Source organism: Hemibagrus wyckioides, linkage group LG28, assembly GCF_019097595.1.
Source record: "Hemibagrus wyckioides isolate EC202008001 linkage group LG28, SWU_Hwy_1.0, whole genome shotgun sequence".
In the NCBI taxonomy this organism is placed as follows: domain Eukaryota; kingdom Metazoa; phylum Chordata; class Actinopteri; order Siluriformes; family Bagridae; genus Hemibagrus; species Hemibagrus wyckioides.
Genome location: NC_080737.1, coordinates 12,747,024 through 12,759,827, shown reverse-complemented (window position 1 = coordinate 12,759,827; position 12,804 = coordinate 12,747,024). Strand labels below are relative to the sequence as shown.

General features: G+C 44.0%; 1 protein-coding gene across 2 annotated transcripts in view; it reads right to left on the bottom strand.

Annotated features, from left to right (window-relative positions):
• Window positions 1-12,804, bottom strand: part of atp2a3 (ATPase sarcoplasmic/endoplasmic reticulum Ca2+ transporting 3) — a 70,098-nt gene that overhangs the window by 48,058 nt on the left and 9,236 nt on the right. For both annotated transcript variants that reach the window (XM_058383894.1, XM_058383892.1), the window contains exon 3: window positions 1,054-1,071. In XM_058383894.1, coding sequence (XP_058239877.1) covers window positions 1,054-1,071 — 18 coding nt within the window. The remainder of the gene's footprint in view (window positions 1-1,053; window positions 1,072-12,804) is intronic.

Here is a 12,804-nt window from a genome sequence, read left to right as displayed (position 1 = left end):
GAGAGGGAGAGAGAAAGGCTGAGAGAGAGGGAGAGAGCAAGAGAGACAGACAGACATAAAAGAGAGAGAGAGAGAAAGGCAAAGCGAGAGCAAGAGAGACAGACAGATAAAAGAGAGAGAGAGAGAGAGAGAGAGGCAGCTAGAGAGGGTGAGAGAAAAGCAGAGAGAGAGGGAGAGAGCAAGAGAGACAGAGACAGATAGAGAGAGGGAGAGAGAGAGAGAGATAGAGAGAAAAAGGCAGCTAGAGAGGGAGAGAAAGAAGGCAAAGTGAGACTGAGACAGACAGACAGATATGAGAGGGAGAGAGAGACAGACAGACAGATATACACAGAGAGAGAGAGAGAGAGAGAGAGAGAGACATTGAGAGAAAAAGGCAGATAGAGAGGGAGAGAGAAAGGCAGAGAGAGAGAGGGAGCAAGAAAGACAGACAGGTAAGAGAGGGAGAGCAAAAGGGAGGGAGAGAGACAGAGACAGAGAGAGAGAGAGAGAGAGAGAGAGAAGCAGGGCCTAACTGAGAATCACACATTTAGCCCTCAGAAGCTGAAACTCTACACAGGTTCACTTTATTCACGCAAACGCTGAAAGATCTGTCAGCTTGTAACAATGTTATTTCCCCCTGACATACAGGGTTTGGGAATGTAAACACACCCGATGACACGCTGTTTGTTTTAGCCTGTACGCGCTGCCTGATGTTTCCCACCTGACCGTTTGTCGCCTTTCTTTCCTGAAATTATCCGACGCGCCTTTCGCGTGCCTGTCGATTTGTTAAATGCCTTCGCTTCAAGCCTACTGAACTGGAGCTGGAGAAACTAGCTTATTAAAAGATAACTAGATTGTTGAAGTCACTGCACAGATCTGATTTGACTTTTAGGAAGCCATGTCTTACAGAAAAAGTTGCGTAGAGATGCTAAGATGTGTGTGTGTGTGTGTGTGTGCACTCTCATACATTGTGCATCTTTTTCTAGTAACACAGGTAGATAGCCGGGCCTCACACGAACTGCGCCTCTCATAAAGACAGAGCAGTAATAATGGGATGGAAAGATCAATATTTACCTTCCTCTGCTGGGAGTTCTGTCCATCCGGCCGGCCCGCACGATCCGTGGAGGAATGAGAGAGAAGGGGAGGGAGGGAGAGAGAGAGAGAGAGAGGTGTTAGCCAAGCCACATTTGTTCAAACAGTACCGTTTTGTTCTTGTCGTGCCGGCTTTGTGCCTAGCCGCCTTTATCCTCCGACTCGGAGTTAATTACACAAAGACACAGCACGATGATCTGCTGTAAGGTTCAGGGATTACTGAAGAGATTCTGGCTGGAGGGATCACCCTGTCCTCCAAAATAATGATTCTGTCTCCTGCTTCAACCTGATAGCAGGCGGAACTGACAAAAAAAAAAGGATTAAATCGTAGCATGAGTGAAATTAAAAAACAAAGTGTGATGATTATCTGTCAAAGCTAGCACAGAAACACATCGAGGTCAAGGAACCTTTTATTTTTGCTTGTATGTTAATGTTGAAATGAACCTCATTTGCCTTCCAGTTTTTAGTTTTCCCCGTGTATCATGGACATATATTTCAGTATTATAATATAATATTTTTTTTTTTTGCCATATTGCTCAACCCCAGTATAAATAAGTGCTGTAACTGAGAGCAACCTCAGGATGTACCTCATGTTACATGAAATAAATAAAATAGAAAAGAGATCTAAGAAAAGAAGGGAGGAATAAAGGAAGGAAGAAAAAGAAAGAAAGGACAGACAGACAGACAGACAGACAGACAGACAGACAGACAGAAAGACAGAAAGAAAGAAAGAAAGAAAGAAAGAAAGAAAGAAAGAAAGAACTAATACAAAACTAATATTAAATAGAAGACTAAAAAAAGAATAAAACACACACACACACACTCACACACACACTCACACACACTCACACACAATTCTTCATCAGCTATATTTGCCACTGTTACCATTTTCTAATCATGAATGCTTTTAGACATTGTCACTGTAGGGATCATGTGTACAGGAAGTGACCGCTACAGCGGCAGTGATGAGGTGAGATCTGTGATCATGTGGACTTCTCTCTGTAAGGATCATGTGTACAGGAAGTGACCGCTACAGCGGCAGTGATGAGGTGAGATCTGTGATCATGTGGACTTGTCACTGTAGGGATCATGTGTACAGGAAGTGACCGCTACAGCGGCAGTGATGAGGTGAGATCTGTGATCATGTGGACTTGTCACTGTAGGGATCATGTGTACAGGAAGTGACCGCTACAGCGGCAGTGATGAGGTGAGATCTGTGATCATGTGGACTTCTCTCTGTAAGGATCATGTGTACAGGAAGTGACCGCTACAGCGGCAGTGATGAGGTGAGATCTGTGATCATGTGGACTTCTCTCTGTAAGGATCATGTGTACAGGAAGTGACCGCTACAGCGGCAGTGATGAGGTGAGATCTGTGATCATGTGGACTTCTCTCTGTAAGGATCATGTGTACAGGAAGTGACCGCTACAGCGGCAGTGATGAGGTGAGATCTGTGATCATGTGGACTTCTCTCTGTAAGGATCATGTGTACAGGAAGTGACCGCTACAGCGGCAGTGATGAGGTGAGATCTGTGATCATGTGGACTTCTCTCTGTAAACACTGGAGCTGTGTGAGAGGCAGGAAGCTCAGATCACTGTGGAGCCTACACACTGCTGTTGAGTCATTTCTAGAAGCTTCTCACTCAAGAGTGTGTAGGAGCAGCGGAGCATGTGGAGAGTGGGAAGGAGCAGTGAGGAGAATGATGGAGCATCTCTCTCTCTCTCACACACACACACACACACACACACACACACACACACACACCAAAACACACTTACCCTCTGTGCTCTCCATCATGAGTGCCTCAGACATGTCGAACTCGCATTGTACAACTGAATGAAGACTAATGTGATTCAGGATTCAAGTACCTGTGATCCAAAATCACTTCATTCAGTCGCGTTAAAAGCGTCTGATGCTCAGTACTGCTGAATAATCTGACACTCAGCGGTATTAGCAATAAACAAGCGAAGGAAGAAAACCTTGAGCTCGGAGTGAGGAAGTTCAGAGAGAACCTGTGATTGCACTTCACTTCTGATCTGCAGTGCTGAAGAGCTGTGGCACTGTGCTGCAGTGTCCGCAAAAACACTGCTCAGTAGTGCAGTCACAATCGTGCAGCGCAGTGATTTACCTCAAGACTACATTATTCCATTTAAAATAAAAGAAAACCAGTTCAGCTTAGTGGTGAAGATGCTGGACTACTGATCGGAAGGTTGTGAGTTCGAATCCCACGTCCACTTATAGCAACAGAAAAAAATAGCAGCAAGAAAGAAAGACATTGAAAGAAATAAAATAGAACCAAGAAAAAAAAGGATGGAAAGAAAGAAATGAACAGTCAGGCAATGAAAGGAAGAAAGAAAGAAAGAAGATGGACAGACAATGAAAGAAATAAAATAAGAAAGAAGACAGACAGACAGACATTAAAAGAAATAAAAAAATAGAACAAAGAAAGAAAGATGGGCAGACAGAAAGAAAAACAATGAAAGAAAGAAGATGGACAGACACTGAAAGAAATAAAATAGAACTAAGAAAAAAGGGATGGAAAGAAAGAAAGATTGCCCATCTTTCAGACAATAAAAGAATAAAATAAAAATAAAATAGAACTAAGAAAAAAAGGATGGAAAGAAAGAAAGAAATAAAATAAAGAACTAAGAAAAAGAAAGAAGAGAGCAAGAAAGAAGATAGACAGACATTGAAAGGAATAAAATAGAACTAAGGAAGGAAAGAAAAAGAAATGGACAGTCAGGCAATGAAAGAAAGAAAGAACGATTTCTACACCATGTACATGCGACAAAGAGCAACAGAATTGTCTTAAAATTGCCGTTAATGGCAGCGAAAATAAAAAAGACATTTTGAATGTAATATGTTTTACATTAGACAGAAGGACGTCTGACTGCAGCAGCATTAAATCCATCACTGTGACCACATGCACAAAGCCAGCTCCATGAAGAGACACGGTTCACTGAAACTGGAGTGGAAGAACCCAGGTGTCCAGATATCAGTAACGCTCTTCAGCACAAATCCCTACAGAGACTCTCCAAAATCTAGTGGAAAGCCTTCCCTGAAGAGTGGAGCTTATGAAGGGGAATAGCTCATGAGATGTTGTGATGGTCACAGACATGTAAACACTTTATTACAGGCGTCACCCATTAGACCTGATCCTGTCCTAATGGAGCTTAATCTAGACTCCTACATTAGATCAGTGAGAAGTCTTTACTTTGTTTCACGATCTGAGCTACGACTCTACGTCCATATCGACTCGGCTCTTCTGACATGTCGTATTATTACCAGTCGTTAGCGTGTAGACGTGTGTGTTCATGTGTGAAGCTCTGTGTGTCACTGTAGCTAACTACAACAATCACGGCTAGCGCCGTGCTAAGCCAACAGGATCTGACAAACGCCGACATTAAGAACCAAACACAGACTGGAGGAAAAGAAAATGAAAAACACAACCGAGTCAAGCTGAAGGACTCGAGCGCAACGTTGTGGACTTCTGTGCCATGATGAACTTTAGAGGAGGAAAAAACCTTGGAGGTGAGCCTAAAGATAGTGAATAAAAACACACGGCGTCACGACATTCCTTTGAGTGTGTGGGTGTGGGCATGTGAATGCGGCTCTGGGGGGGTGTGTGTGTGTGTGTGGGTGTGTATACTCTGGTCTAGTTTACCCTTGCTTATAATTAAATAGAAACTGATGGTGTTTCCTTGCTGTTATCCAAATGGAAAACCTTATCAATGGTGCACTGATAAAAGCGAAGGCTTTTCTTTTTAATCAGTCAGGCTCTCGGCTGATAAAAATAAATAAATAAATACAAAAAAAAGGTTTCGTGCCAGAAACCAAGCGCGTAAAATGCGCAAACAATGGTGTGGCCGCCAAGCTGAAGGACACGTGCAGTGGAAACCAAAACAGACAAGAAAACCTGCAGCAGTGGGCTGAAGATCAAACACGCCGCCTTGAGAAGATGGAAAAACCATGATGGATGAGGGGTGAACTGGCTGTAATGAGGTTTTACTTTCAACGCATTTATCCCTCTTTGATTTGGTTGGGTCGCTGAAATTGTCTGGCATTGACAGACAGGGAGGGTGAATGAACCGCAGGAGAGTCTCGCGGCATGAAAGAGCTCGGGCCGAGAGCTCGGCTTTGAACAACAGAGAAGGGGCTTCTTTTCATCCGAGAGACGCGAGACGTCTGAATGGAGGTGTGTGCGCGCGAACTCCAAGGATGGACCACTACGCATGCTCGGATAAACTCGAGATTATAAAAATAATCTGGCTTTCTTGGCATCGCCCGAGTCTGTTGAATGAACGGAGTCTGAACATTTGTCAACAAAGTTTGCAAGTGAAAATCTGATCGTTTTGTTTGGCTGCCTGGCGTTTACAATTATGTAACTGGCCTGTGGAAAGAAGCTGTACGGCTCACCGAGACGTGTGGAAAAACCTGGCAGCTGGGAAAGGGGAGAAATGTCTCCAACGCTCCCATCGTCCAGGTGCACTTGTGTCTTTACATGAACGCCAGGGCAGATTCTGTCTGTGTCCTGTTACTGTAACCCCCGGGCACTGGGGCTTCTTTTTCCACCGCCGGTATCCTCTATCTGTTACCATCATACACCAAAAGTTAAAAGCAAGCTCTTAACGGCTTTAATGGGAGACAGACTGACTTCGGAAACAGGCCGAGAGACAAAGAAAGCCTTGGTGAAAAGGAGAGGGGGGAAAAACAGAGAGGAAGAAAGGAGGGCTGAGTGGGGTTTCCCAGACGTCCTGTGCCAAGGATTCCCTCCATGTCATCTGGGCCTCGCCGGCCTCGATCTGCCCAGGCACATTCCAACATACTGACTTCAGCCAGCCAGCCAGCCAGCGTGCACGCACACACACACACACACACACACACACACACACACAATTTCTCTCTCTCTCGAGCTCCCGCCCTCTAGCTCATGAAAACAAGTGCCAGCCTGTTTACACACCACCAGGCAGAGGCAAGGGGGGAAACACTTCCTGGAAACGGTTGCCAACAACACGGAGCTCAGGACGCATGTGTCGAGGGAAGCGGGAGGAAATCTGCTGGGTTTCAAGAGCCAAACAATAATAATGAAAAAAATTTGTAAAAAAAATAACACAAAACTAGCATCCCACTTTAAGAGTTCAGACATCGCGTCTTCCCACATCTATCGCAGTCATACCCTTCCTCCTACGCCATGAAGCCGACGCACAACACACAGTCCCAACGCTACAATGAAAACCCCATTGAAGACTGCACTGCATGAGGCATTGTTTAAACAGAAATATGTGAAGTTTTCAAAAACGGTCGCCATAGTACCCCGGCTTGTGGGCGCTTCCTCTGGCCGCTACTTGGCTAGCTTTGCTCGCTCGCCTGAAATAAACGTTACGCAACATGACTACAAACCGTTCACGCGTGTCTGAGCTTCGTATACAGCAGTGGTTTGTGAATTATGTACGTTGCATCATTTTAGGACCGAATAATTGCAGCTGACAACATACAGCTAAATACGCTACATCCAAGTGCGTGCTCGGCCACACGGGCCAGATGGCAGGAGCTAAAATGTCTCCCTCGGCACCTCGGAATAACACTGACTGCACTGGAAACAGTCGCAAGAGTCATGTTTTGCCAAAGCAAGAGTCTAAGAACCAGCATGAGTGTCTTGAGTGCTAATCAATCTTCCACGGCACGCTGTGTTATAAGTTCTTGACGTGTGACGATCCAGAGCCGGGTGACTTCTGGTTTCTTAGCAAACATGTTTAAAAAAAATCTCCTAGAATGTGTTTGAAAGGTGTGAACGCAGACGAGCCAAGTTTAGCTTCTGGAGCATGCTGCTGAACATAAAATAAAGAGGTTCGTGTAGAGGATCGTTCACTATCACTCTTTCCTGCACAAGGGCCAAAGAAAAAAAAATAAAAAAAATAATAATAATAATAATAATAATAATAATAATTCAGACGAACACTGATCCAGAACGACGGAGGCGAGGTATTCTTATGGAACTATTGGTACAACATCAGCCATGTTTCTATTACCGTGTGCCAAAGGAATGGATTAGAAACGACAACGATACGAGTGAACTCGTATCATCCAAGGAGTAAAATGAAGTCATTCGGCAGTTCATCTTGAATAAGCTCTCTCACTGGAGAGCATCACTCTGCAGAGTGTCAAGAATATGAACAGAAAATAGAAGAATGGATCGATGGGTGGGGTTATGGGTTCACATTTCCAATCTAGTTCTGTCTCAGATACAAAGTGCAGGATGGACGGATTGAACCAGAGGAATATGCAGGGTTTAGCGGGGAAAAGCTGCCACTCAAATAGACTCTAGAAAGCACCTAGTGGCTGTAGTAAAACCCTGTAAACACATCCCCCTGACAGCAGGCACTCACACTCTTTAATCATCGTTAACATTACGACTATTTGTACAAGTGTCAGGATTAACACTCCGTTGTAGGACTAATGTCAGGCTTCTTTCGGCTAAAATGACAATCATAGACATGAGTTAAGTATATTTATTGTCTAATGTCAGCTTAGTCAAAAATACTTCGGTAGACTGTAGCTGACATTAATGAACTTAACTCAACCTTCGAATGACGGCAAAAGGGGCGGGGATGGGGCTTTTGGGTTAATATTGGAGAGTTCAATATGCCTACCAACTGTAAATCATTCCATATTTCTATACTGATTGGCTCATGTGGAAAGGAAAAATAAGACCACTGTTTTTGCTTGTTTCTGAGTGGTAACTCTGGCACTCTTCTGATGTTAACGCAAATGTGTACAAAGGTTGGAAAATCTGATGAACTGATTGACTGGTCAATGGACAGATGGATGGATTGATGTGGCTACTTCACCATAACCATACGAGCTGCCTCATGATGACATGAGTGGTAACTAGGAAAAGGGGAAAATAACAGAAAAATAAGAAGCTAGTCTAGGGGTTAATTTCACCATTTTACTGTAATCATTATTAGATTCATGCTGTGTTCAAAATCACCCAGTTCCACTTGAATGAGAGTTCTGTCCTTACTAGAGTACACCTCAGACAGAAGATGAAGTAGATGTCTGTAGTAATGACGATCGATTCAGGAGTAATGATCTCAGTATACAACACAGAGATGGGAGTGTCTTCATTAAAACGTCCATGTCCATTAATACAAGCCCTCGCTGTAGTGTAAATACGTAAAAACGTATTTACTAGCTTCTTCTCTGACATGTCCTTTCAGACGTCATGTACTGTTTGGAGTTTTAAACCTGGGTAATAACTAACCCTGCCCAAGTGACACACAAGTGACCTTCCTGAAGACAAGCAGATGGACACACACTCTTACACAAATACATGATGGCACAAGAGGGTAGTTCTCTATATCCTACTCAGGGTTTCTAATCCTAATCGCAGACTGAACAAATATCGCTACGAATGTGTAATAATTCTTCACCAGGGCTGCACAAGGAGTCATAACACTTACAATATCTATAATAAATATTACAAATATTAAATGTTCCCTCGATTAGCTCACCATGACTACATAACTGCTGCATACAATGGCATAAAATGATGGACAAGATTGCGCTTGATGTTGCCTTTTCAACGTGGACGAACCTGCTGAGCACAAAAGGGGATGGATGAGGAAACGGCTTAATCCACAGTAAGCTTTTTTCGAAAAGTAGATCCAAAGCCATGTAACTGTGACACATCACGACACCTTCTCAAAGAAAGCAGGATCTGAGACCGACACGGGCTGCAGCCTATCAGCGACGAGGATAAGCAACGAGCCGTTCGCCTCCCTTTCCCACTTATCTTCCTGAATTTCCTGTTATGGTTCCAAATTTTTTTGATTTTGCCATTGTATTGTTTTGCAAAGTCGATTGCTTTGCGGCTTCGTTGCTGCAGATCTGTACTTGTGGGCCACTCTAAACCTAGCCAAAAGTCAATTATTGTAAATCTATAGGAAAGCATTTCTTAGACTCGTGGCCTAGACACATGACCATGAAAGGCGGAGCTTGGAGCTGCCTAACGTGTAATGCGTAGACATTCCAGTTGGTAGTATAACTTGTAATTTATAAGAGTGGACTCAAAGTCAGGCTATGGTTTCAGGTGTGCAACGCAGTCTACATTCTATTCAAATGAAATAATAATAATTATAAAATGTCTAGAATTTTCATCCAGAATTGAACCCAGAGAGAAAGGGTAAGGATCAAGTTATGAGTTACTGCAGGTATGTGCTGAAGATAAAGCACCCTCTCTTTCACACACACACACACACACACACACACAGCATCTTCACTGAACCGTGGGCGGAAGAACGGACGTAAATCACAAGCGAGTACTCAGACGAAGTCACCTGTCGGCCCCTCGACGCCGGCATTCCTTCACGAAGCGGGATAGGAGGGAGCTTGTGTTACTTTTATGTGACAGGTAAGTATTACTGTGTATAAAAGATCAGCTTGCATGCTTTCCCAACGTGACTAAGACGTACTTTGGCACCGGAGGTGTTTCTTTGAAGCCGGATCTCAGAGAGGGTAGAAGTCTAGGCATGTTTCTGGGCCTTGTTTTGTCGTCTCGTGATGTCATGCGAGTTCGAATCGGAAAAATAAGTTATGCAAAACAAGTCTGGGATGGCGGACACTTTGCCATGACGTGTGTTCCGTAGAAATTGTTGGCTTGTACCGGGAATCACCTGTTCCTCTGCTCTCAGACATGCCTATACCTGGCTCGCGATTCAAGAACGAACACACACACACGCAGGCATGCATACACGTGTGTGCAGTCTCTTGCACAAAGATGAGCTACTGTAGCAAGGTAACTTGGATAAAGGGGGGGGGGGGATTTACCCATTTACTTGCTATCAGAAATACATATTCCTGATAGCAAGTAAATGGGTGTATATACATACACCAATCCGGCATAACATTATGACCACCTGTCTATTTTTGTGTTGGTCCCCCTTTTGCTGCCACACAGCCCTGACCCACTAGATCCCTGAAGGTCAACCAGCATTAACTTCTTCAGCAATCTGACCAACAGTAGCTCGTCTGTTGGATCGGACCACACGGGCCAGCCTTCACTCCCCATGTGCATCAGTGAGCCTTGACCCTGTCGCCGGTTCACCACTGTTCCTAAATACTGACCACTGCAGACCAGGAACACCCCACAAGAGCTGCAGTTTTGGAGATGCTCTGATCCAGTCATCTAGCCATCACAATTTGGCCCTTGTCAAACTCGCTCAAATCCTTATGCTTGTCCATTTTTCCTGCTTCCAACACATCAACACTGAGGACACAATGTTCACTTGCTGCCTAATATATCCCACCCACTAACAGGTGCCATGATGAGGAGATCATCAGTCTTATTCACTTCACCTGGCACTGGTCATAATGTTATGCCTGATCGGTGTACATATAATCATATAGAAACTTCAAAGAGATAAAGAGACGCAATGAGTGATCTATTTATACATAACTGCCATGTTTTAATAACTTTATGATCATGTCTTATGAATCCGTAAACCCAAAATCCATAAATGAAGACAAATAAGACTAGCCACGCTTTCGAAAAACAAAAGTAATGGCACCCTGTAACATTATAGTTTGGCCTGTCCTATGAAAACACATGCCCATGTTTAAGTAAATGATTCATTAATGAGGCCCACTGTGTGTTAGTAGTCTTCTTGGGTATTTTTGTCTCCTTCTTCCTTTCCATTCGTTTCGGGTATCTCTGTATGAAAACAGGATTTATGTAGGCCGTGTTAAATAAACACAGTGATGCATATCAGGTATCTCAAAAACATCTTCCAGTACCGCAACACATTACTTCTGCTACATCACACTCCATTACACACAACTTCTTCTGCTATGAAAGTGCGATGTATCACTCTCACTCTCACTCTCTCTCTCTCTCTCTCACACACACACACACACACACACCATGCTGCAGCCTTGCTCATCATCGGCTGCAGAAACACACGCAGAGTAAGTTAACAGTCTGCCAGGGGGAGGTGTTGATGAATGCCAAGGTGGGAGGTGAGAAGCAGAAATGAGTGACAAGTTAGCACACATGCACGTCTAAATTAAACAGGGAGGGGGGGGCTGGGGGCAAAAGAAAATGGACACAAAAGAGAAAAAAGCCAAATATAATCTTGTAAACACAGCCAGTTCCTCTTCGAGCTTTGTGAAGCTGAACAGACATGGCGCATTGTTTAGCGCGTTTAATAATGAGCCTGAAGAGAACTGAGCTGCAACTGCGAAGACAACACGACACCACAACTTCCGGCTTCACTTCTCGAACACTCCTTATCGCCGAGCAGCAGCCACGCACATGTGGTCGCTCGATCCACTGCAGAGAGGCGCCGCTAAGAAAGACCCCCGATGCTTGGTAGCGGATCTGCAGTATATTAGATCGAAAATTCTTTCTAAATCGGGGGATCCGTGGCCCAGATGCAGAGTCTCTCACAAACATCGTCTCAAAACACATCTGCATTGGAGGAGAAGAACTTCTGCTTCCTCCTAACACAGTCGCTTCACACTCTGGGTCTCAGCAGCAGTGCAGAAATCATAATAGTGAGGCCTTTTTTTTTTTGCACGAGATGCTTTGCTGAGATGAGAGGAGCAGAGAAAGAAAGCGCACATGGGAAGAGAATCACAGCTCCGGTCAGGCGTGCAGATGATGCTCGAGGAATGCGGGCTATATATATATATATATATATATATATATGAAGCAGAACTTGTACAAGACATGATACACACAGCTGAACTAGTGCACTGACCATAACATTACATAATGTCTGGTAATGGTTACGGATTATTTCATTTTAGCATTTTTAAAGTTGCACAGGCTAACCCTAATGAAATGTATCGTATGATGTTGTTTTGGCTGCTCCCTGTTCGGGGTTGTCACAACAGATCATTTTGGTCCACATGTTTCGATTTGGTACAGGTTTTACGCCGGATGTCCTTCCTGATGCAACTCTCCCATTTACTCCGGACTTGGGGCCGGGACAAAGAGTTAACTCTTCAGTGGCTGGGTTAGCGCCCTGCAGAGGAATCGAACCCGGGATCCTCCCGCTGGAGGCTTAATGACATGTATTCTATGTAAAAGTATCTCTATGGCAAAAACTTTAGAGCACTGTTTGTGTGTTATGAAATAGAGATGGAGGACAGTCTCAGCTACTTATACAGCAATGTTAGCGTACGCTACTCATACTCTCTAGCACCAAAAATCCGGAGCCTCCTTCACAATAGTGATACAACAATGTAGAAACGTTTCCTGCACCAAACCATGTAAATTTCCGCCATTTGGAATGTTTTTAAAAGGATTCCTGCGCACAAGAGAAAACAAATCCTCTATACAGTGTAGGAAATTCAGTCCAGTGTGGAGCGTGATATCCAAAACATGCAAACAAATTTGATGGTGAAGTCACCAAGCGGGAAGCGAGGGATTATCTCAGCAAGGCTTTTACATATCGTCAGCCATGTTTGTTGAGTAACAATGTGCAAGCAAGCTTCAAGCTTCGGGTTTGTCACACATAATACTTTGATTTGGAACCGTATCGATCCATAGCATTTAAGGAATAGAAAGAATAAAGGGCAGAGAGAAGAGCTAGTGTAGCGTGATGAGGAAAGAGATCTCAGGCTCACAGGCTACAGGAGCGAAGGAGTGAAGTGAAGACAAAGGTCTAGCACAGAGTGCAGTAATTCGAGATAACAGCCCGAAGAAGTCAGCCACATGACCTTTCACA